Genomic DNA, 24,895 nt, shown 5'->3' on the forward strand with positions numbered 1-24,895 from the left:
CTAAGAGTATTTTATGATCTATAGTGTCGAATGCAGCACTAAGATCAAGTAAAACTAGTATTGAGGTGCAGCCTTGGTCAGAAGCAAGTCATTTGTAATTTTAACGAGCACAGTTTCTGTGCTCTGATGGGTCCTGAATCCTGACTGAAATTTTTTGCTACAAGGAGCACAATTGAGCAGAACTTTTTCTAGTATTTTAGACATAGATGGAAGATTTGATATTGGTCTGTAAATTTGTCAATTCATTTGGATCTAGTTGTGGGTCCTTAATGAGAGGCTTAATTAGTGCCAGCTTGAAGGGTCTTGGGACATTACCTAGAGATAGAGAAGAGTTAATAAAATTGAGAAGAGGCTCCCTGCTACAGGGAACAACGCTTTCATTTAGTGGGCATTGGATTTAATAAACGTGTTGTTGGTTTAATATGCAGTAAGTTTTATCTTTTCCTGTCCCATAGTTGTAAAGCACTGCAATTGTTCTTTAGGGGCCGATAATTGAGGCTGAATCATAAAATGCTGTCAAAGGTTGTATACATTTAGAATTGTATTTCAGATGCTGTCTATTTTCTCAGTGTAGAAATTCATAAATGAATTACTACTAAACTGTGATTGAACATTCAGTTCAGGTGATGTCTGTTTATTTTAATCTAGCCACTGTACACTGAGCAGTTGAGACATCATGAGGGTTATTTGCAAATCTATCTTTAGTGGTTGGGATAATCATTCTAACTCATCCATAACGCTGAACAATAATACTTTGAGCTGTGAACGGAACTCTAAGTTGCAATGCTGTGCTGCTCACGAGAAAATATAGCATTTTACATGAGAGCTACTCTATTTTGCAGTAAATGGACTTTTGTTTCCCATGATTAGTTTTACTTTCACTCTATGACCCCAATGGACATATACTGCCTTACATCTGATAGGCTATTTAATTGTACCACCTCACCATTAACTAATTTTGAAGTTCTGAATGACATTTAATAGCCCTTCTTGACCTGGCACAGGCACATAAATGTGAAGTCAAACAGGTTTTCTCTCTCCCTCGCGACCATTATCAGCATGAAAGAATTCTGCATCTCTTGAATAAACAGTTGAAAGTACACATCTTGATGTGTTTAAGGATGCCTAGTATTCCAGTGATCTGTGACTAGTTAAATGAGTCCTCCATGGCTACTTAGTGAAAGTGACAGCCTTTGCTTTTAAAGAGAGCCGTGAAAAGTATGTACTGCTCCCTACAGTGCGACTGCCACTGCACCGGAGTAATGTGTGTGTCCCTGATTGCTCTCTGCAGGAGCAGTATTACGTGTAAAGCATGTCAGCATTAATGGAGCGATGTGTTTAGTCAGTCTGGGTCATAGGATACATATTTCAACACACACACAAACAGATCTCAGCAGAGTCCCACATACCTAACCGCCCTGCGCGCTTCCATCGATACATTACCTCAGACATCAACATTCAGCTTAAACCTGTTTAAACATTCCTTTGCCGTTAGATTCCACTCACCTGCCATCTCTCATTGATTCACTTCCTCTAACCTCCTTTAAACATCCCTGTTTTCATAGGGAGCTTAAATCAACACGCTTCTGGCTGTATTATTTACAGGGAAGTGGATCACACACCTGCTTTATGCTTATGTGTTTTTTTTTCTGACATTTCTGTTAGATGAATGCTGTACTGTGTCAAAGATAACATTTATATGTTTGGATTGTGGATGTTTCTAGGTTACTGGTAGGAGCCCCACTGGAAACAAATGGACAGCATCAGACAGGAGATGTGTACAAATGTCCCTTAAGCAGGAGATCTGGAGGACCCAGCTGCACCAAACTCAATCTTGGTATGGTGATTTCAGTTTTTATATTTTCACCGAATTTTTTGTTAATTTTGTGTAAAAAGCATTTCAGCTTTGTTTTTTATCATCATATTTCCATAATTTAAAAAAAATCATAATTTTAATTATCATCATAATGTACATATTAAGTCTCTTTGTTATCATTGGTGAAGTTGCACAACCCATTGTTAATGAAAAATTCCGTCAGTAATTGTGTTGATGAGATTAACACTGGATGACTGTGGATTATAATTACTAGATATATAATTAGCATAAATACTTTTTGTAAACATACTTCAAAAGGAACTGTAATTATTTACTAGCACCAAATAATTACTTCACAAAGCTTCCACAATAAGGGTAAGAGTTGTGGTTTGGGTAAAGTATTACCATGCATGCCTTGTGAAAAGCAGTGGGGGGTGGGGAACAGATTGATTCATTCAAATACACCCCTGAAATTGAGTTTACATACACATCTGGGTTTTTCACTACAGAACACAACATCTACAGTATGTCAAGCATATGTGTTCTATATAATCTTAAGTGTGTCGATACAACCACTCTGCCAGTTTCAATATGTGTATGCGTATAGATGCACACACATAACAGACGCACACTGCAGATAAAGTCAGGAATGTCTAGACAGAATTAACAAATATGTTTACTGTTAGAGGAAGTCCCTGTTTAAAGTACATATGCCACATATGGACTGTGGTCAGATTTTACAGCACAGCATTTTATTTCGCTTACACATTTGAAACATTTGTTAATGTTTTGTTTTTTTTTCTTAAGGAAGGATATCCTTGACAAATGTCTCTGAACGAAAGGATAAGATGAGACTTGGAATGACCCTTTCGTCCAACCCTAAAGACAACAGCTTTGTGGTGAGTTGAAGGTTTTGAATGTCTGGTTAGATAATAATACATATTCAGTGTTATATTTAAAGTAATCTGGAATTTAAACGGTCTACAACACTAATATTATTAAGTGTTTAAAGGGATAGTTCACCCAAAAATGAAAATTCTGTCATCATTTACTCACCCTCAAGTTGTTTCAAACCTGTATGAATCACTTTTTTCTGCTGAACACAAAAGAAGATATTTTGAAAAATGTCTGTAACCAAACAGTTGATGGACCCCAATGACTTCCATAGTATTTTTTTTTCCTACTATGGAAGTCATTGGGGTCCATCAACTGTTTGGTTACAGACATTTTTCAAAATATCTTCTTTTGTGTTCAGCAGAAAAAAGTGATTCATACAGGTTTGAAACAACTTGAGGGTGAGTAAATGATGACAGAATTTTCATTTTTGGGTGAACTATCCCTTTAAACAACATCTATTCCCTGTGGAACACTATGGAATCATAATTTTTATGTCAAATGAGCCCATGATCTTCATGTAAATCCTAAATTAATTTATTAATGGTGCACTTAATTCTCTTTGTGATAATTCACAGGCATGTGGTCCCCTTTGGTCGTACGAATGTGGTAGCTCGTACTACAGCACTGGAATTTGCTCCAGAGTCAACGCCAGCTTCAAGTTTTCCCGCACTATCGCTCCTGCCTTCCAAAGTAAGCACAATGCACCTGCGCCCTCGATTTAACTAGGGCGGTTTTTACAGTGACATTTCAGTAATATGTTTCTACTTTCTGTCTTAAATGTGGACTTGATTTTTATGCTGAATTTGGCCATGACAGTTTCTGGATCTGCCATATGCAATATATTGTGGAATGAATCTTCTTTTTAAAAAGAAAATGATCATAACTGCTCTTAAAGAAAGAGCTGAGCTTCTTTTTTTTTTTTTTTGATGAAAGAATCACAGGCCTAATTTTTTTAGAACAAATCCCTAAAATTAGCTTCTGAGCAGAATTACTACCTTTTAAGAGTTGCCAAAGGCATCAAAAACATCTAATTTCCCTTATCAGGGTGTGAGACATACATGGACATAGTTATAGTCCTGGACGGTTCAAATTCAATCTACCCCTGGAATGAAGTTCAAGACTTCCTTATCAACATCCTGCGGAAATTCTACGTTGGACCGGGACAGATTCAGGTGTTTTTGAGTTTCTGAACAATGTCACTGCGAAGTATCAAATGTGTCTTCATTTTTGTCACATGAGGTGAATCATGTGCTCGTCAGGTTGGAGTACTACAATATGGAGAAAAGGTGGTGACAGAGTTTCAACTGAATGACTTCCGTTCTGTGGAGGATGTGGTCAAAGCAGCCCGTAAAATAGGCCAGCGAGGAGGAGAAGAGACCAACACTGCGCTGGGAATCAGTGTTGCACGGTACTGCGCATAAATGAAAAATATATATAATAATAGTAATAAAAAAAACCACTTAATAATCATCCAGCTAATAATCATTACACATTACACATTACCATTAATTTTTTTATGTTTTTGAAAGTAGTCTCTTCTGTTCATTTAAGGCTGCATTTATTTGATCAAAATACAGTATAAACAGTAATATTGTAAAATATTTGTATTATTTTAAACTGTTTTAAAATATTAACTGTTTTCTGTTTTAATCTTTTTTTTAAATGTCATTTAGTCTTCAGTGTCACAGAAATCATTCTATTATGCTGATTTGTTGTTCAAGAAACAATTCTTATTATCCATGTCGAAAACAGTTGTGCTGCTCAATGTTTTTGTGGAAACTTCACAAAAGATAGAGAAGATTCTATACATTTTTCTTTGATGAATAGAAAGTTCATAAGAACACCATTTATTTAAAAAAATATAAATATTTTGTAACATTATAAATGTTTACTGTCACTTTAACACATCTTTACTGTCACTTTTGATCAATTCAATGCATCCTTGCTGAAAAAAGTATTCTTTTCTTTCAAGGAAGTAACTTACTGACCTCAAACTTTTGAACGATTGTACATTTTGCTTATTAATAGAGTCCAAGACTTACATTTACAGAGCATAAATTATTATTATCTATGGATATTCACAGCTCAGAGGCCTTTAAACAGGGAGGTAGAAGAGGAGCAAAGAAGGTCATGATCGTCATCACAGATGGAGAATCACATGACAGCGCTGATCTGCAGCAGGTCATTGAGGACAGCGAGAAGGACGGCATCACCAGATATGCCATCGCTGTAAGTATTGCCTTTCTTACTTCAGTTTACTTCATTTTCTTTCCTGCTTTCGTTTTTTACTTTGGCAGTGATGCCAACTCTCATGCTGAAATTATGTGATGACCTATTTTTAAAATGGGCTTTTAACCAGTCATTAAAGTCACATTCAGCTGCTGACACCAGTGAAAAAGGCCCAATGCTTTCACTCCTACTTATTGAGCCTTAGATTTGATATGTTGTCTTGGGCGCTCAAAAGAAATGCGTCATGTTTGAGCTCTTTTCAGGCTGATTGATTCTTGACGTTCTTCTTCACAACAGGTCCTGGGCTACTACAATCGAAGAGGCATCAACCCTGAAGCTTTCCTTAATGAGATCAAGTACATCGCTAGCGACCCCGACGATAAGCATTTCTTTAATGTGACAGATGAGGCAGCTTTGAAGGACATTGTGGACGCTCTCGGAGAGAGGATCTTCAGTTTAGAGGGTTGGCGATTTTACCACAATGGCACCACACACAGCATTGCATCATATCCATAACACAGCCCAAAACCTCAGCCTGTAAAATGTCTGCACAGCACTACACTGTAAATTGCATTGGACCATATCTTCAAATTTATACCACATCTCTTTGCTATATTCTCAGTGCCAACTCTTTCTTTAAGATCACTGAAATCTGTAATGCTCTGTAGTAGGAAATGGTGGACTCTTTTCTCCTGTGTGTTTATGTTGTGTTTGTGTGCAGGGACTAGCAAGAATGGGACAGCATTTGGTCTCCAGATGTCTCAGGCTGGCTTCTCCACACACATAGTGGAGGTGAGTCTGTATGTTCATCAGTCTGTAAGTGCATTTAAATGTGGTCATGTAAACGCGTTAACCTGTTTTCCTTTATCAAAGTAAGGTCATAAATGGCTTTAGCATAAACTGATCGACACAGGTAGATTTTTTAAACCTTACCCCTATTTCGCCCGGCATGTAAACAGATTAACCTGCATTCTGTCAGCTTATTGAAGTGTGCATGTGTGATATGTGACAGTAAAGTGTCCTGCAGATATTAGCACATCCAGAAAGAGTGAGCATTTCACGGTAAGGGAGGAGGAAATATATTGCAAACTCCAACTCTTTCTTGACCAAGAAATTATAAAAATGTGTTCTCATCTCATGCAGCCGAAGTAGAAGTGGTACAGTGGTACACTGCTTATTTATTTAAAGGGATATTTCACCCAAAAATGAAAATCAGCCCATGATTTACTCACCCTCAAGTCATCCTAGGTGTATTTTTATTTATTTTAGTCGATAAAGTTTTAAATATGGATATTTTTCTTACACGAACGCATCGCTTCACTTCAGAAGGCCTTTAGTAACCACCCAGAGCAATGTAGAGCACTTCTATCATGGATGGATGCACTTTGATGGACTTCAAAACTTATCACTGCCATTATAAAGCTTGGAAGAGCCAGGACATTTTTTTATATAACTTCGATTGTATTCGTCTGAAAGAAGAATGTCATACACCTAGGATGGCTATTTCCTAACTATCTCTTTAACATCACATCTCGTATAATGAATGGAACACTCTTGAGTCAGATCCACAAATGATTTGGTTTTGACGTCACTACCGAGTAATAACCAGACTTTTGAATAAAGTCTAGTAAACATGGCTTACCTGCGTTGCCGGATTAGTGGCTTGCATGTAAACTGGGACAATGGGTTAATTCAATAAGCTGATTTTTGGGAGTTATCAGCGTATCAGTGTGAATATAAATGTGCTTTGTAAGTTCTGGGTCTACTTTATTCCTTAGTTCAAAGCTCCTTTTTTCCATCTCAGCTGAAAGAAAACCTAGACAGTTTAACTGAGATCAGATTAAGAACTTTGTCTGAACCAAAAGTCAGACGTTCAGTGAATGTTTAGGTTTACTTTCTTTAAACTGAAACTTTATCTTTCTTTCTTTCTTTCATTTTTTCTTTCTTTCTTTCTTTCTTTCTTTCTTTCTTTCTTTCTTTCTTTCTTTCTTTCTTTCTTTCTTTCTTTCAACATTCTTCATTTCTTTTCTTCTCTTTCTCTAGGTCATCTCTATATGTCGCTGTCAGTAATATGATACACCAAAAATATTACACCTTTACAATGGTGAGCAGATAAGATTCCTCCCTGATAATTCAAACAAGCCTCTTTCTGATTCTCATTCCAAAAAAATGAATATAAGGCCCAGGCTTTCCCAGGGAAGGGATTATTGTGGTGAGAAGTATGGAGGAGCCGCACCTTATGGTAGAAGGAATTTATTTTTTTCTTGTCTGTTTGAACCCAGAGCTGATATTAGAGCTGGCTTGTCCTCCAGCACAGACTGAGCATCTGATACTCCCATACTGTACCTGCTGCTCTGGCAGGCAATCTGCCACGCTCCGTCCACAAATCAGCCCAAACTGTACCTGGTAGGTCTGTATCCATCCAAGACCTGCTCCCAACTGTAACGCTAATCATCTCTGCACAGTTTGCTGATGCAACCCCTCCGATTTTTCCACTCCGTCCCCTGAAGGCAAGCAATGAGAGTTATTAATATCTAGTCTTTTTTTATTGAAGAAATGGATAGGAAAACTCCAGATGGCCATTGGGATGGCTGAAAATCTGGATGCCTGGAACAACATCTGCAACAGAAGCATCTTGAGTGTTGAGAGGAGGGATAAGTTGTTGGAAAGAATGTTTGCACTCTAGGAGAAAATCATACCCCTAAATCCAGATGGTACTCTCTAAAGCGTGTGGGATGTGTGTAGGTTTAAATGTGTCTAGGCTTATATATATGTGACACATATTCGACTTAGACTTTATTTCATGCCCCAGAATTTATTTTATTTGGTTTATTTATTTTGGGATTTTTGTACATTTAACATGATCACTAGACAACATTATTACTTTCATGACAAGTCTCTGGAGATTGGAATGGGAATAGAGATTGGCATGGTAATGGATATGGCAATGGTAATGTATTTGGTCTTGCCGGAATAGATCTGCTGCTGCTGCTGCTGCTGCTGCTGCAGAGCAAGTACAGAGACTTGCTACTGCCAATACATTCACAGACATTGCTGTGAGCATGTAAGGCATGCTGCTGCTGCTGCACATGTAACATGCTTGAATGAACCCCCCATCAAATCAGGAAACAAGAGAAAAGGGCAGAGCCCTCTTCAACGAACATCCAAACAGATCATTTGCAAGTTGTCCAGCCAATACCAATAAAGCTGTGGGCAGGAAGACTATTGCTATACATTTGTAAAGCAACTTTTTTTACCCTACACAGTTGCACAGGGTAATAGGAGAAATAGACAGTACAAGTAATATACACATGATGTTGAGTGGTAAAACAAGCTGCTGCATCGGCAGATATGCATACATACATGATGACATAGACAGGAGACGGGAAAGGATAGGAAAAAAACATCCAGAACAAACAGCAGATCTATCGCCAAGACATGTACTGCATTTTTTTTTCATGGGACTACATGTTTTGCTATCTAAGGTAGTCTTGGCTACCTTGCCGACCTGCTTAACACTAGTGACCTAAGGCTATTTGCGCCTTGGCTACCTTGCTGACCAGATTAACACTAGTGACCTAATGTGTTTCTAGGCTACCTTGGCGATCGGCTTAACAATAGAAATGCATGCTATGTGTTCTCGTGAACAATAGATATAACAATGCAAGCTGATAGAGATAGGAACCCAGCAAGCAACCACCTGAGCAAGTGTCATCAATAAGTCATTTGATAATAATCACAAAACCTTTATACTCCTATTTGATAAATGAAAAGCTATTAGGAGCGATAATGAATGACAGGAGCATGCTCTCACACTGCATTAACATGTTAAACATAGTTAATGAAAACATTACTCTTGAAATAAAAGAAAGTTGTTGTTGTTGTTGTTTTCTTATTTACTTTAACCTTCTCATCCATAACTTAGGGCATTTTCACACCTGAAAGTCCGCACCAAGGTCCAAACCAAAGGTCATGTTTTGACACATTGTATACATTCGGTTAGTTTTGGTTTGGTTTCACATTGCAATTGTGTGAGCGCACTAAAGAACTTTACATGATGTACTTGCTTCCTGTCGTCATCATCTCTGTGGGCTGCATCTTGACATTGATTGGTTTGTAAACGGACGTGCGTCTGACGTTAGCGTGTTGTCAATTAGGCGGGTAACTTTGAAAAGAATGAATGAATAGACGTATATTGTTGCCATAATACTTTTATTATTATGGCATTACTACCTGCAGCACCAACTATACTCGAGGCTAGTTCAAATTCGCCAAATGAATGTCTTCGTTGTGCGAACATTTTATTGTCGCCAGCAGGACACAGGACAGCAGTGTGTGTGTGCGTGTGAATCAGCTGGAAGAAACGCTGTGGGCAGGACTGACAGATCTGCACATAAATATTCTTCTTCAGTTGTTTAGGCTACGCAGGAACTACCGGAAATTCCTGTAAATGGTCTGAAAGTCCGAACCATACAGAAAATGTTTTCCCACTAGAAACGAACCAAACCTTTGTTCAGTTTGATCCGGACCGAGACTACCTCTTTTCATCTGACCAAATTTCGTCTGTTTGGTCCGGACCGTGGTCCGGGGGAGGTTTCACACCTGTAATTTTGATTCGGATCAAACTGAAAAGTCTGAAAATCCGGACCAAACAAGGTAGGTGTGAAAGGGCCCTTAGACAGAGTATGCTCACAGAGATACAAACAATAGACCATTTGCTGCTTCACTGACACAACTGCATAACGCTTCAGTTTATGCTTTGTAAATCACTCCACAAGACTATAAACAGATGCTTAGTTTAACTGTATTGTTTTTTTAGCGTGACTCGGACACACAAGCATGTGAATCAACCACACACATTTAGCATAGCTAATAAAAACATTGCTCTTGGAAATAAATGAATGCGTCATTAAAGTTATACCGCTAAATATGTGAACGTTGTTTAAAGCGCAAATGCTTATATCACTTTAACTGTTTTCATATGCTAACATGCTAACAACGTATAAAACAGCAATGACATACAATAGACCACTGCTGCTTATATGCTTCAGTGATTCACTTGCGCAACTCTTGACATGACGCTAGTTAAAAACATTTCTAACATGAAGCTAGTTTAAAACATGTAAAGATTGCTTCATTTAGGAATTAAATAACCGGACCACACAATGTGCGCAGAGATGTGGAATAAAACATCAATCACTTATATTAGAAGTTGATTCCAGATTCGTTCTGAAAGCGTGCTGAAGACTGCTAACAGCAACACTATTGGTATTTGTTTGAATGTTGAGCCACAGCTCATTGGCCGCTAATGCAACAGCAACCAATCAGCTGTGCTACAGTATGTGTAGATAATGACGTGATCGCTACCAAGTGAGTTTGACCTATCAGCATGCACCATCTAGAGTCTCATGCCAGAACTAGGTATTTAAGATATACAGTAACAATATAAAGTGATTGCCTAGATATAACAGTGAATTCAGCAAGCAACAAAGATGACTTTTTTGACATAATTAAAAAAGATAAAGTTAAAGTTAGTAATTGAAACTGAAAAAACAGACTGATATATCTTAATTTGGCTCAGTGAGAACGATACTGAGCCAAATTAAGATAAAGATGCCATCTGGCGTCTGGCGTGTTTAATGAACCAATCAGCTAAGATTAAATCCGGAGTCAGCGAGAACCTCATTTGATTGACTACAAGATGGAAGGTAGACCCGCCTTCCCTCTCACACTTGCAAAACTCTAATGAGTGAGAGAATTGTGCCAAAACTGTAAGCGTACACAACAAGTAATTTAGACATTTGCAACAGTTTATTTTTTACACATACAGATTGGTTCTGCATGGTCAATCTGTTTTGCAGTTCTTCACACTGTTGTTTTCGCTGCAAATGGCTATTCATCGGCTTGCAATGCTTTTTCCCATATTTTGGCGTCCACTGTAGTGGGGAATGCAGACTAAAGTGTTAGCAGGAACAAGATTCAAATGTTTAACTGGTCAAAATTAGACAAGCAAAAGAGGGAAATTAGAAAAATATGTCCAGTAAAATGTGTCCAGTAAAAGTCTTAAAGCACTGCAGTCCTGGTAGCATCAGGTTGCTTTGTGTCTTTGTGCTGGTCCCTTATCACATCTTCTGCATGCATATGTGGTGCTGGTTCAGTAGAAATGAAAAGCGATGATGGATTTATGGTAGCGATGATGAGGTGCAATGGTACCAGGTGCACAACATCACACTCAGCCAGCACTGTTCCATTTAGATGTGACTCCTTTTATGCTGTGAAAGCCAGGATGCAGTAGAGCCGAAGCAGAAGATTTTGAAAGGATGAGGTCACACCATAAAGGCACACAAATCAGGAGGCTTTCTGAAAACATTGGTGGTTTCATCCACAGTGCATTTTGTTCTCTGATTAAAAACCAGAAAGTCGTGATTATCAGCTCTCTGTGTTTATGTTTGAGATCTGAAGTATCCACTGAGCCAGAGCAGCGCATTCTCAGTGGGCTGCAAGTTTGGTAAGAATGTTCCGTCTGGGCTGGGATTGCTCGGAACGTTGTTGTTTGTATATATGCCAGGGAATTTAAGTTCTCTCTAAACATGAACCCATTCTACTTGCTCTCATTCCGACTACTGTCTACATAATTAACAGTGTGGGATGCAAAGCATTTTGTTCATATTTTTCAGCAGAATAAACTCATCACTAAGTAAATTAATTGTTCATGAGGTTTCCATGGCAATTGAATGCAAAGCACTTCCAGAGAAATCATGAGCTGGATGGACACTGAATGAATGATATAAAATGTGTGAATCACTGTATTATGAATTTACTGAGAGCTAAATGAGGTCAAGAATGTAGCTACAATATGTTCTATACAAACAATTGCAAAATGTGACTTTTTTTTTTACTATGCTTTCAATCTACCGTAAAATCCTCAAGATATTTTTGTCAATTACAAATAATCTTACTGCCCTCATACATTATGCCATGGAGGCATGATTGATGCATTGGCTAAATAATATAAAGAGGTTTTTGAGATTGTGAGCTTTTTTTTACATGGATTCCATTATTCTTCGGCAACTGTTCCAGAATTAATTCTATGCAATTCTCACTGAAATTGATATATTTTATTTGACTAATGTAGTGCCATTGGAAACAAAAGCACATCAACCCGAAATTAACCACTGCAGATGCTCTAGGATCTCATAAAAATCAGTTGGATGTCAGAAAAACTGGCAACTTAAAACAATAGATGCCTCCATTCATCCCTTTAAAGACCCAAAGCCTGTAGTTTGATGCTATAAGAGTTTACAGAAAAGAAGAATAAAGTTAGTGAATTGTATGTAAAAGTAAAAATCTGAATATATTTGTTTGCTCTGTCTGCAGGACGGTATTTTAGTGGGAGCTGTGGGAGCTTATGACTGGAATGGGGCTGTGCTGAAGGAGACTCGTCAGGGTAAAGTGGTTCCACCAAAGTCCTCCTATGAACAGGAGTTTCCAGATGAACTGAAGAACCATGGAGCCTACCTGGGTAAAGAATCCACACCTATACATTGATTCAACCATGGCTGTCACTGAGATAAATGCCCCAGTGTGATATGTCAACATCTAAATGTTTTTTTTTTTTTATTGTTATTCAGTCTACTGTAAAAAAAATTGTACTCTCTTGGTCTCATTTTATCTCCACTCTGTTACCAAGTAAAGTGATACATCCAGTATACAGTCTTTAATTGATAAGCATTTTATTTTATCATCTTTCTCCTTTTGTGTTTGTAGGTTACACAGTGACGTCAGTGGTGTCAGCTCTCAGTGGTCAGTTATATGTAGCAGGAGCTCCACGTTTTAACCACACGGGCAAGGTCATCATCTTCACCCTGAAAAATACTGGAGAGCTCACTATATTACACTCACTCAAGGGACAGCAGGTAAAGCACTTACAAACATGCTTACAAACATTTGCAGCACACAGTGTTTGTATACAATGCTCATTTATTCTCCAATAGCATTCTGCTGCTCTGACTCATTCTTCACACACAGTTTTTGCGTGTTTACAGCTCTCCTGTATTCAAGTACTCCAAAGCTTCTTTTCCACTGTCAAGCCGAACGGTTTTAAGAACAGCAAGGAATTGTTTCAGTTATAGTTACAGTGTTGCCTGGCTACCAGTTTTTCTGAAGCTGGCCTGGTGCGCTATTTGAGCGACCTAAACACAAGTTAATAATAAAATGAAAAGAATTATCTGAACATCCTCCATAACACAATCGCTATTTACATTTACTATTTTATTTACTCATATCGTCTGTAGACTCTTGCAACGACTGACGCATTTGTATTACATTCCAAAGAGCTCCGTTATCAGCCCCACAGTGGAAAATGAAACCTTATCCATATCGGCTGGGCCGGATCAGCGTGGAATGGATCGGTTTAAGCAATGAGAACGGTTTGGCCTGATGGTGGAAAAGCAGCCAGACTGTACAAACGACAGTGATCAATTGGTCACTGTGTTTTCAATCTCTCTCCTGGCTTTCATTTGCGATGAGTGGACTGTCTAGACTACAAACACAAATCCATGTGCTTCTCATCACAGTCCTAATGAGATTGTGCACTTAAATTGTCATATTATGGCATTTTTATTTTGCCATTCACTGTATATATTTATATGCCCTTATGCATGAGGACAGTGTAAGTAAAAAAGTGGTACAGCTCATGCATTTTTATGCTTACATTAGCTTATACATATCCAAGTGATGTGCTTCATAGGCACTAAATGCATGTCCTTGTGCACCAGTAGTAATCAGTCTGGCTTCGATGGATTTGTTTGTGCAGATAGGGTCATACTATGGCAGTGAGATTGCTCCAGTGGACATGGATGATGATGGAGTGACTGATAACCTGCTGGTGGCTGCGCCCATGTTCTTCAGTGGAGGCTGGGAAAAGGGCAAAGTCTACATATACAGAATCACAGAGCAGGTACAGTTTCTTGTGAAAAACAAGTTAATTAGCCATTGACAAGCTATTATATTACCTCCTGTTTACTTCTCACCCAGAAAGCAACATTACAGATGTTGTCTCTTGTCTTAAAGCTGAGGGATCCAAGCTCTGAAAACTGTGCCTGTGCATTAATGCAGTTCCTCATTAACGGTCTCACATAAATACTGACAGGCTTTTGCCACCTGCCATACCTCGCATCAGAGAGTAGTGGAGGGTGAACTCAGCAGGAAAATATTTCCCCCTTGAAATGTAATTATATGAATCGCACAGAGAGAGAGAAAGCTGCTTTAATAAATGGAAAAAGCTGGAGTGTAAAGCTGGAGCAATGCTGTGAATAAAGCAGACCTCCATCTTTATTCATTTAGCTTATAAGCTATTTCCTTGTGGCCTTAACCAGGGGACCACAATCTGTGTTATGCCTCAGGTTGCAGCCAGACACAGGGTACATCAACATCGTTACCTGAAATAATTGACCATAGTTAAGTCATTATTTATATACCGTAGTACATACTCCATCCATTTATTATGCAAATCATTCTCTTCTCTTCTCTTCTCTTCTCTTCTCTTCTCTTCTCTTCTCTTCTCTTCTCTTCTCTTCTCTTCTCGTCTCTTCTCTTCTCTTCTCTTCTCTTCTCTTCTCTTCTCTTCTCTTGTAATCTGATGCTGTTTTAGGAAGGATGCAATTGATTTCATGTGTCTGTCGTCTATGGCCATATATTTTCAGTGCGAGTGAGAGATTTAGGAATTTAGGAGGAGAGTTATGTGCATGGCTAATTACTCTCCCAAATACTTGGCTAACTTGAGCAGTTTTTGCTTTGAGAAAGTGCACCTTTCCCTCAAACTTTCCACCCATTTGAGACTAATTGATTTGAGAGGCTCAAATGCCTTTTTACTGACCTCACCTTAAGTGATAATACAGGAGCAGTTCTTACATTTGACCTTGGGAGTCTGGTTTGGACTGTTATTGTGAATGTGTATGCTTATAACTATTTATTTTAATACATTTTTGCATTTCTTAAAGGCTGCATTTTATTTACAAAATCATGCTACAGTTGTGTTGCAATTTATGCAGCATTTGTTTTTGTTTTTCAGTTTTGTTGGATAAAGGCAGCAGTTTCATCCAAATTTCTTACATAAACACGTGGGTTGTTGTCGTCTCTGGATCTTTAACAAAATTCTCAAAAGATTGTTTCTGGTCACAGAAATGTTTAGCCCTTGTCCATGACCTAAGTGGATATTTACATCATAAGCAGCATCTTTTCAGAGTTTTATTTTTAATTATTGGTGTATGAAATAAATATAAACAATGATCCTATTCCTCATTAAAAGTTTGCATTGGAAATTTTTGTACAACAGTAATATAAACTTAATGTAAATAGACTTCTTTTATATCTCTCTTAAACCATAATATTTATTCTTACTGTATTTATGCCTGATTCATAATGTATTCTCAATGTATTTTAAGTCCAATTAAGACTTCAAGATTTCAGTTTTAAGCAAAAGCAACATTGAATTATAGGTTAGATGAGCATCCAATAATATGGAAATAGGAGTTCACAAAACATTCAGTACTAGTATCCAACCAACATAGACAGAGTACAGCCCACATTTTCAATGCATTGTGGCGTCAGTTGACTTTATTAAAGGGAAAACTATCTGTACATTGTTGCATTGTGAAACCCATTAGTTTACGCCTTACAAGCCATCAAACTGGAGCAACAAGGCTCATGCTGTATCTAAATTGTGTCTTACTACCTCACGGCAGCTCTTTATGCTTGTTTTCCCATCAGCCTCGTTTCATATTGGAGGGCTCGCTGGAGATCTTAGATCAAGGTCAGAATGCCCGTTTCGGCTCTGCACTGGCCCCTGTGCCTGATCTAAATGGGGATTCATTTAATGATGTGGTGGTGGGAGCTCCACTAGAGGATGATCACAAAGGAGCCATTTACATCTACTACAGCCAACGCAACAGAATATTGAGGAAATATAAACAGGTACCACATAAGTGTCCAGCTGTTTTCTTGTGTATTCATTATTTGAATGTGTTCGGTTTGAATAGGTATTTATTTTACACTCATCTCCTCTCTCTGTCAGAGGATTGCTGCAGTTCAGCTGGCCCCGGGTCTGCAGTACTTTGGTCGTAGTATCCATGGCAATATGGATATGAATGGAGATGGCCTGGTGGATCTGGCTGTGGGCTCCCTCGGTGCAGCGGTACTTCTGTGGTGGGTCTCTAACACAGGGTTCTTTACACTGTTAGTTTCTCCTTAATAAAAAACGTAATAATATTTGCTGTGCTACAGGTCTAGAAGTGTTGTCCGAATCCATGCCACAGTTCGATTTGAGCCCAGCAAGATCAATGTATTCAATAAAGACTGTCGGAGAGGAGGAAAAGATGTGACCTGCATGTCGGCTATTGTATGTCTGAATGTCACAGCTCGGACTCCTATCAGACCCTCACAAGAAATAGGTCAGTTTTTATATTTTTAAGATAAAAAATTCAAATACTTTTTTCAATAAATAAGCAATACTTTGATGTCTTGTAAGTTCTCTTACGAGAGGTCTCTCGTACTGCGTAAGATATCTTACGCTAGGGGAAAATCCTTTTCCGCGAGATATTGAAGCCAAAAATTATCCTTAATTTTGTAATAATGCAAAACGCGTTGCAGCAGCAATGCAGACATAGGCGAGACAGCTCGCGCGCCTATTGGCTGCTCTGCGGCAACTGCAGCAGCCTATCGAGCGAGGCCTGGCGTGACGTCAGACCCAATCAGGGCACTTCGCGCCCGCTGCGTCACGTCCCGCCGAAATGGGCGTGGTCTAGGCCTATAAATATCGCTCGCAGGCAGCTATTATCTGATTTTTCATCCTTCAAGCGAAGCACACGCATCGCTGGAGCTGGATTAGAAGCCGCGCCGTCTGAAAGAGAGCACCTTCAGCGGGACGAGTCACTGAAGTCGCTGGCCGCGCCGCCTTCCTTGCCTTCCTGCTGCGCTTTCCGGCATTATATCCTTTCTCTGCTACTGTGTTTATGTATGTGTGTGTGCTCGCCGCCGCGACACACACTCCCATTGCACTAAAAGAGCTGGGCGTCTTTTTCAAGACGCCCCTTTTCCTGATCACGCAGCTCTCGCACTCGCTGACGGCGACTGCCCTCACTGCGAGTTAGGTACTGCCTATGGTGACTCTGAGGACTCACCTGGCATCCTTCTCCGAGACTGCTCCTCCGCCCCCCCCCCAACCCGCAAAGCTTGCCGGTTCGCCCGCTTGCCTTGCCTGCTTGGGGGACGATACCTGTTCTCCCTCTGTTCGAGCCGCGCACACCGCGCCGCTCACAGAGGATGTCAGGAGCGGGCGGTCACGGGGCTAGCTTTCTCTCTCCCTCTGTTCAAGCCGCGCAAACTGCGCCGCTCACAAGGGAGGCTGGAAGCGGACGGTCGGGGTTAGTTTTTCTTTACGTTATAAGAAAGCTACCCTGCCTTCTGCGCCCCATTCATGCGTCACTCACCGGCGAAAGGAGAAAGATGTGTTTTTTAGTCCCTCCGAGGATGGACTGACCTTCAATTTCTCATACATATTCCCAGTTCCCTGATCATGCGACTGGAAATATCAATATTGCAGCAGGCGAGCCTGTTTTAATACAAGCGCGCCTGCAAGCATACGCCGAAGAAAGCATGTGACGCTCTTATATGCTCGTGCATCCGAAAACCTTTGCGTTCCCCCCTGTGGCTCAGTGGCGGAATCATTGGTTTTTCTCACGAGAGACTGGAGTTCGAATCCCGGTCTAGCGGCAGTTAAAATTATGCCGCCAATGCTTCGCTCTGTCAGTTCCCTGAAAAGCGACTGCAGACGTGCATTTTGCAGCCAACGAGCGCGTTGCACAACCCGCTCGCCTGCACCCAAACACCGTTTCTATGGTTTCCGTGCGTCACTGGCGAAAGGAGAAAAGAGCGTTTTCTGGTCCCCCCGCGGACGGACCGACCTCCTCTTTCTCGTACATTTCTCATTCCCCTCTGAAGTTCGGGCGACTGGAAATGTCTGTATTGCAGTGAGCAAGCCTGTTGTAATACACGCATGCCTGCAAACAAACGCCAGCACGTTGACGCTCTCTTATAATACTCGCGCTAGCTGAGTTACAATGTGTCTCCCCCTGTGGCCCAGTGGCAGACTCTCAGGTTTTTGCACGCGAGAGACCCGCGTTCGATCCCCGGGTCTACCGGCAGATAAAATTATGCCGTACAATGCTCGCTCTGTCAGTTCCCTGAAAAGGCGACTGCAGATGTGTATTTTGCAGCCAACGAGCGCGTTGTACAACCCGCTCGCCTGCACCCAAACACCGTTTCTATGGTGTTCCGTGCGTCACTGGCGTAAGGAAAAAAGGGAGTTTTTCTGGTCCCGCTGCGGACGGACCAACCTCCTTTTTCCTATACATTTCCCATTCCCCTCTGGAATTCAGGCGACTGGAAATGTCAATATTGCAGTGAACAAGCCTGTTGTAATGCACGCAGGCCTGCAATAAACGCCAGCATGTTGACGCTCTGTTTCTATGGCAACTTCTCGCTCGTTCAGTTCCAGTAAATGTGACTGTTCCAGTGTATCCTGCAGTAAACAAGTCGGTTCTGTCACCCGCTTGCCTGCACACAAACGCCGTTTTTACGGCTACCCAGATAAATCCCATAAGTGTGAATTTTTTCTGGTGTCCCGGCCACGGCCGATGGTGCTTTATGTGTAAGAAGAATGCCCACTGCCCAGTGCCCATCTCTACACACAAGCACAGCCCGTCACACAGGGCTCGCGCACATGAATCGGCTCAGACCGATTGCGCTTCAAACATGGTGAATGTGCCCACTAACACCACGTTATGCATGTCTCACGGTTTCTGTAAAAACGAAACCAACGTGCACTCGCTTCACGCAAGCGGACGATGCTTTCGGTGTGATAAATGTGCCCGCTGTCCCGCGCCCACATCCACACATAGACATGACAGTTCCCACGGGAACCGCCCAGCCCTCCCCCTCGCGGTTAACCACCGCAGAGGAGTCGAGCGCGGGCAATCTGCCCGCTGTCATCAGCGCGCCCCATGCCTCAAATGTCACGAGCGACACGCTTGTGTTACAGCACACCGAAGCTTCTCCATCGCTGAGCGAGCGGAGCGCGCTTCGTATTCGACCCCTAGCTATCCATGCAGACGCATGGGCAAAGCTACCCGGGGTTTCGAAGTGGGTGCTGAACATTATAGAAAGAGGCTATTCGCTGCAGTTTCGCCGACGCCCTCGCCGCTATGTGGCGCGCGTCGAGACCACGGTAAAAACAGAAGTAGCACATCTACTTCGAGCCGAAGTGACGAAACTATTGAGCAAAGGGGCCATAGAACCTCTCTCTCAAGATCAGAGCGAGGGAGGGCTATACAGCAGATACTTCCTGGTACCGAAAAAAGACGGGGGTCTCAGACCCATACTAGATCTAAGGCAACTGAACAAAGTGCTTGTGAAGCGACAGTTCAGGATGCTCACGACCAGGCAAATCCTTGTGCAGATTCGCCAAGAAGATTGGTTTGTGTCAATAGATCTGAAAGACGCGTATTTTCAAATACAGATAGCGTCACGTCACAGGCGATATTTGAGATTCGCCTTCGAGGGCCAGGCATATCAGTACACAGTCCTGCCGTTCGGTTTGTCCCTAGCACCCCGTACATTTACGAAGTGCATGGATGCGGCGCTCGCACCCCTCAGAATGAGAGGCATGCGAGTGCTGAACTATTTGGACGATTGGCTGATTCTAGCGCAATCTCGCGCAGTGCTCATAGAACACACGACCATTTTACTCGATCACCTCGAGGATTTGGGTCTGAGTGTCAATTGGGCGAAGAGCTCCCTGTCACCCAGTCAGAAAATATCTTTCCTGGGCACAGAACTGGACTCACTATCCATGATAGCGCGACTATCACAACAGCGCGCGGTAGACATTCGACGCACAGCGAACTCTTTTCGCTGCGGCGCGTCTGTCCCGCTCAAGAGATTTCAGAAGATGCTAGGTCTCATGGCCTCAGCATCGTCAGTGCTCCAGCTGGGTCTGCTCCGCATGCGCCCGCTGCAGTTTTGGCTGAAAGCGCGAGTCCCACGCGAAGCGTGGGCACCCGGTTTGCTTCGCCTCAGGGTCAATCAGAAATGAATTACAGCTCTGAAACCCTGGAAAGCGAACGACTGGTACCAATCAGGTGTAAGCCTGGGGACTTCCTCGAGGGTGAAAGTGGTGTCCACGGACGCGTCCACCTCGGGATGGGGAGCGCTGCTCGAGGGCAGACCGTTCTTCGGCCAGTGGTCAGAACGGGAGAAGCTCCTGCACATAAACTGCCTCGAAATGCTGGCAGTAGACAACGCGCTGACGCGTTTTTGTCCCCAAATAAAAGGTCACCACGTCTTGGTCCGTTCGGACAACATGTCTGTGGTGTCCTACATAAATCGCCAGGGCGGCATCAGATCCGAGAAACTGTACAGGCTGGCAGAACGCCTCCTGGTATGGGCTCAGTGCAACCTGCGCTCGCTCAGAGCAGCGCACGTGCCAGGGATCATGAATATAGGACCAGACAGACTGTCCAGGAACAATGTTCCGGCAGGCGAATGGTCTCTACACCCACAGACAGTCCAACTGCTGTGGAAGAAATTCGGCAGAGCGGAAGTGGACCTGTTTGCGTCTCAAGAAAACGCTCACTGTCAAGAATTTTTTTCTCCAAGAGCAGAAGCGCGCTGGCCCATGTGTGGCCCCGCCGCCCGCTCTATGCTTTTCCCCCCGTCTCTCTCCTGCCTCAGGTGATAGAACGGATCAGGGAAGAAGGATGCTCAGTACTGCTGGTAGCACCGTTCTGGAAAAACCAACCTTGGTTCCCAGTCGTGATGCAGTTAGCAAGTACTGCCCCGTGGCCAGTACCAGTGAGGAGAGATCTCCTCTCACAGGCCCGCGGCTCGATCTGGCATCCTCACCCGGAACTATGATCCCTTCATGTCTGGGCCATCAACGGGTACATGTTGGACTCCCTAAAGGAGTATTAAACACGATCACGCAGGCTAGAGCTCCGTCTACAAGACGACTCTATTCTTCGAAATGGTCAGTGTTTTCGGGCTGGTGCACAGCCCGTGGTGTGTCACCCACAAACTGTGATGTGACGGAGGTGCTTTCCTTCCTACAAGAGCTGTTGGATGGGGGCAGGGCCCCCTCCACGCTCAAAGTTTATGTGGCGGCTATAGCAGCGTTCTCAGAAACAACGCTTGGTCAGTCAATAGGAAGGAACGATTTAGTCATCCGCTTCCTTAGAGGAGCTAAGAGACTGAATCCTCCCAGACCTCCCTCAGTCCCCGTATGGGACCTTTCTACGGTTCTGGAAGCCATGAAAGGTGCGCCATTTGAGCCTTTACAGTCAATCGATTTGAAACACCTGTCTTTCAAAACGGTGTTTTTGCTGGCTCTCGCTTCAGTGAAGCGCATAGGGGATCTGCACGCGCTCTCTGTGAGCGCGGCGTGCATGGAGTTTGGGCCCAATGACTCAAAAGTTATACTCAAACCTAAGCACGGTTATGTTCCAAAATCCCTCAACACACCGTTTAGGGCGCAGATTATCTCTCTGTCAGCCCTACCGGTCCCTGATGAGGAAAGAGACGCGAGCCTCCTTTGCCCAGTCAGGGCATTACGAGCTTATGTGTCTCGCTCGTCTGTTTTCAGACAGACGGAACAGCTCTTTGTTTCGTTTAGCGGACGTTCTAAGGGACTAGCGCGTCGAAACAGAGCCTATCCAGATGGATAGTTGATGCTATAGCGCTGGCATACGCCTCCAAGGGCATGCAGTCCCCTTTGGGTGTCAGAGCGCATTCCACGAGAGGCATGGCCTCTTCGTGGGCCTGGTCAAGTGGGATTGCCTTGCAAGATATTTGTATGGCGGCAGGCTGGGCCTCCCCGTCTACATTTATAAGGTTTTATAACCTAGAGGTTCCCGCCCTGCAGGCCAGGCTGCTGTCGGTCTAAACTACCAGTATTATCTGACCTGATGCGTTCAGCTCAGAATGCTGCGTTTGCTGAGCACAGCTCAATGTTCGACAGTTTAAAGCTGGGCAAACTGTGTAAGACCCACATTTTTCCCCATCAGTTCAGGCCGTACCCCGCCCTGTCTGTATGATGAAATTCGCGTCCCATCGACGCTACTTTATGTGGAAAAGTGAGGCTGCACCCCTCCTTCTTCCCGGACTCTCTGTGAGTTCACTGAGTGATTGTGCACTATATGTACCCCGGGCTTTCGCCCTTGGGTCTTTGGTGTCAGATCTCAGCATGCACGGCGTTTTACATTGGGTCCCCTAGCGTAAGATATCTTACGCAGTACGAGAGACCTCTCGTAAGAGAACGTACTCGGTTACTAACGTAACCTCGGTTCTCTCTAGAAGAGGGAACGAGTACTGCGTATCTTGCCGTGCATGCACACGCTCTGGTTGCTTCGATGATGAAAAACCAGATAATAGCTGCCTGCGAGCGATATTTATAGGCCTAGACCACGCCCATTTCGGCGGGACGTGACGCAGCGGGCGCGAAGTGCCCTGATTGGGTCTGACGTCACGCCAGGCCTCGCTCGATAGGCTGCTGCAGTTGCCGCAGAGCAGCCAATAGGCGCGCGAGCTGTCTCGCCTATGTCTGCATTGCTGCTGCAACGCGTTTTGCATTATTACAAAATTAAGGATAATTTTTGGCTTCAATATCTCGCGGAAAAGGATTTTCCCCTAGCGTAAGATATCTTACGCAGTACTCGTTCCCTCTTCTAGAGAGAACCGAGGTTACGTTAGTAACCGAGTACGTTTTCTGCAGAAAAATAAATTGGTAAATAAAAGTTTCATTTCTGTGTAGATTGTTGATCATAATATGAAATTGGTGCTTATTTATCTACTTATGTAAATAATATGGTCTTTTTGCACTGAATCCATCTGTTGTAGTGTTGGATTGCAACAGTTATTTGGTCAAAGAATGATATAACACTTAGTTTTCACCCAAACACACTCTGAATGGAGAACAGGAAGTTATGGTAGTGCTTTGAAAGCAGCAGTTTTCTCTCATAATTTAGAATCTGTTGGTTAAAGTATCATTAGAAGATAACTAAACAGCTGACAGCTGGGATTCTCACACCACCAACCAGCTGCATATTCAGTGTAGTTCAGTTAAGGTTTCCTTCTAAGCATGCCACGTATTAGCCTGAAAAATATTCAGTTGTGATGAATTGTTCAACAAACAGTAATCTCTTGATCTTTCCTTTGTTGCTTTGTTGATTCAAGATTTGCCTTGGGAGGGGAAAAGAAAAACTGCTTAGCTAGCTCTGGAAATTTAGAAGTAAAGTAGACACATTGAATGATGACTCTGGCTGAAACAACAAATTAAATTAGTATAAAAGTCTTTTTAGCATGTGTAATATTGTGTCAGGTAGCCAAAAAATCAAGTGAATAGTGTTATAAATGGTTCCAGATATAATAGATGTGAATGGTTTGAATATTGTGTTTTATGGGTCCTACCTACACATGAAGTCATTGCTGTGCAAAAACACTAAGTAGAAGTGACAAAGTGTGGCAGACTACATTACTGCTTTAAAATGCCTCAGAAGGTCGAAATACTACAGACCATCTTGTCTGTCTTGAAAGTTATATTCGTGATGATTTTACTTGGAAAGAACATGTTGTGAAATCCAACTGAAGATAAACAAAATACAATCCTGGTCAACGCAGAACGGTTTCAAGTGCTCACAAACCAGGAAATTAGCCAGGAAATCATATATATGACTTTTGGATACTGTACACCACCAAGGCATACGATTGGCACTGGTCAAAAGTTTATATGTGGAGCCCAATGAACCTTCCTTGGAAATCAGACTTGTAAAGTTGGCTCTAAAATATACAATCAAACTTAAGGCGAGACACGGCAGGCAAAAACATCGGGTTTTTTTTACTGGTCAATTTTGAGATTTTTGGATATTTGTCTTCAATAACATGTCTTCTTTCAGACTTGTGGTGAAAAAAAGTCAGAAATACACATTTAGGTCTTTATTTTACTACACTTTGTCTGTTTGCGTCTGTAGATTTCTCATAAATTCAACAAAAGTTGGTGTTCTTAATGAACCCGCTGCTCCGCGATCTCTGTCTGCTCCCCGTCATCACGCTGGAAAGCTCTCTCTCTCCTGTACAATGCTGTCGGATCCAAATATGGTCATTTCCTTTTTATCAGCAACCAATCGTGAAAGTAAAAGGGCTGAATGCGCAATCTCATTGGCTGATGATAAATCTTTAAAGCCCGTTTTCTCAAAATGACTTTTCTCTCACACGCCAAGTCCGAGATCTCCACTTCAGTAGCACCGATATACACCAAACCTTCCAGTCTTGTACCTAGTTATATTATGAAGACATTTACAGAGGGATTTGTAAATATATTATTCCTTAATTTAGGTAATCAACTGGGAAAGTTTCATGGTGATGTCTGCTAGTTAAAAATGTTACCCTATTCACCTGTAGTGTCTCGCCTTAAAACAAATAAGGAAAATCCAGCCTATTCAGCAGCTTTTCAAGTCAGCATTCAATAATAGATTAAAGAAAACTGTAAGCCCGTCTAAATCTGTCCAATGGCGGTATCCGTAGAACGGGTGAAGGTCTCTGCGTGTTACTGTCTTTCCTTTTATGCAACACAACAAGATTAAATGCAGTACATTTTCTCATATGTATAACCTCGTTATTTCATCTGACTCCATAAATGAAAAAGGTTTTAATGATATCTGAGCATCATCAAATGTGAGCGAATGTTTGATTATTCTTTTTAACTCTTTACTTATATTTACCCGTTCATGTTAGGAAACTGTCACTTTGAGGTCCTCACACCTTCTGTTTAACGCGGGTCTCACCATCACAAGCTCGTCAGTTTTGGGTCACTAAACAGAGGTAATTGGCTATATACATGAGATG

The 24,895-nt window shown here is 42.0% G+C and overlaps 1 protein-coding gene across 1 annotated transcript in view; it reads left to right on the forward strand.

The window, feature by feature from the left end:
* The window catches only part of itga11a (integrin, alpha 11a), a 69,732-nt gene that overhangs the window by 21,435 nt on the left and 23,402 nt on the right, over nucleotides 1-24,895 (forward strand). The window contains exons 3-16 of the mRNA XM_082162235.1: nucleotides 1,725-1,837; nucleotides 2,624-2,715; nucleotides 3,289-3,403; nucleotides 3,758-3,885; nucleotides 3,973-4,121; nucleotides 4,798-4,942; nucleotides 5,240-5,405; nucleotides 5,664-5,734; nucleotides 12,320-12,464; nucleotides 12,710-12,858; nucleotides 13,758-13,901; nucleotides 15,713-15,916; nucleotides 16,017-16,147; nucleotides 16,226-16,392. Of these exons, the coding sequence (XP_082018361.1) occupies nucleotides 1,725-1,837; nucleotides 2,624-2,715; nucleotides 3,289-3,403; nucleotides 3,758-3,885; nucleotides 3,973-4,121; nucleotides 4,798-4,942; nucleotides 5,240-5,405; nucleotides 5,664-5,734; nucleotides 12,320-12,464; nucleotides 12,710-12,858; nucleotides 13,758-13,901; nucleotides 15,713-15,916; nucleotides 16,017-16,147; nucleotides 16,226-16,392 (1,919 nt within the window). The remainder of the gene's footprint in view (nucleotides 1-1,724; nucleotides 1,838-2,623; nucleotides 2,716-3,288; nucleotides 3,404-3,757; nucleotides 3,886-3,972; nucleotides 4,122-4,797; nucleotides 4,943-5,239; nucleotides 5,406-5,663; nucleotides 5,735-12,319; nucleotides 12,465-12,709; nucleotides 12,859-13,757; nucleotides 13,902-15,712; nucleotides 15,917-16,016; nucleotides 16,148-16,225; nucleotides 16,393-24,895) is intronic.

The sequence above is a fragment of the Leuciscus leuciscus genome, assembly GCF_965113295.1.
Source record: "Leuciscus leuciscus genome assembly, chromosome: 2".
Lineage (NCBI taxonomy): Eukaryota > Metazoa > Chordata > Actinopteri > Cypriniformes > Leuciscidae > Leuciscus > Leuciscus leuciscus.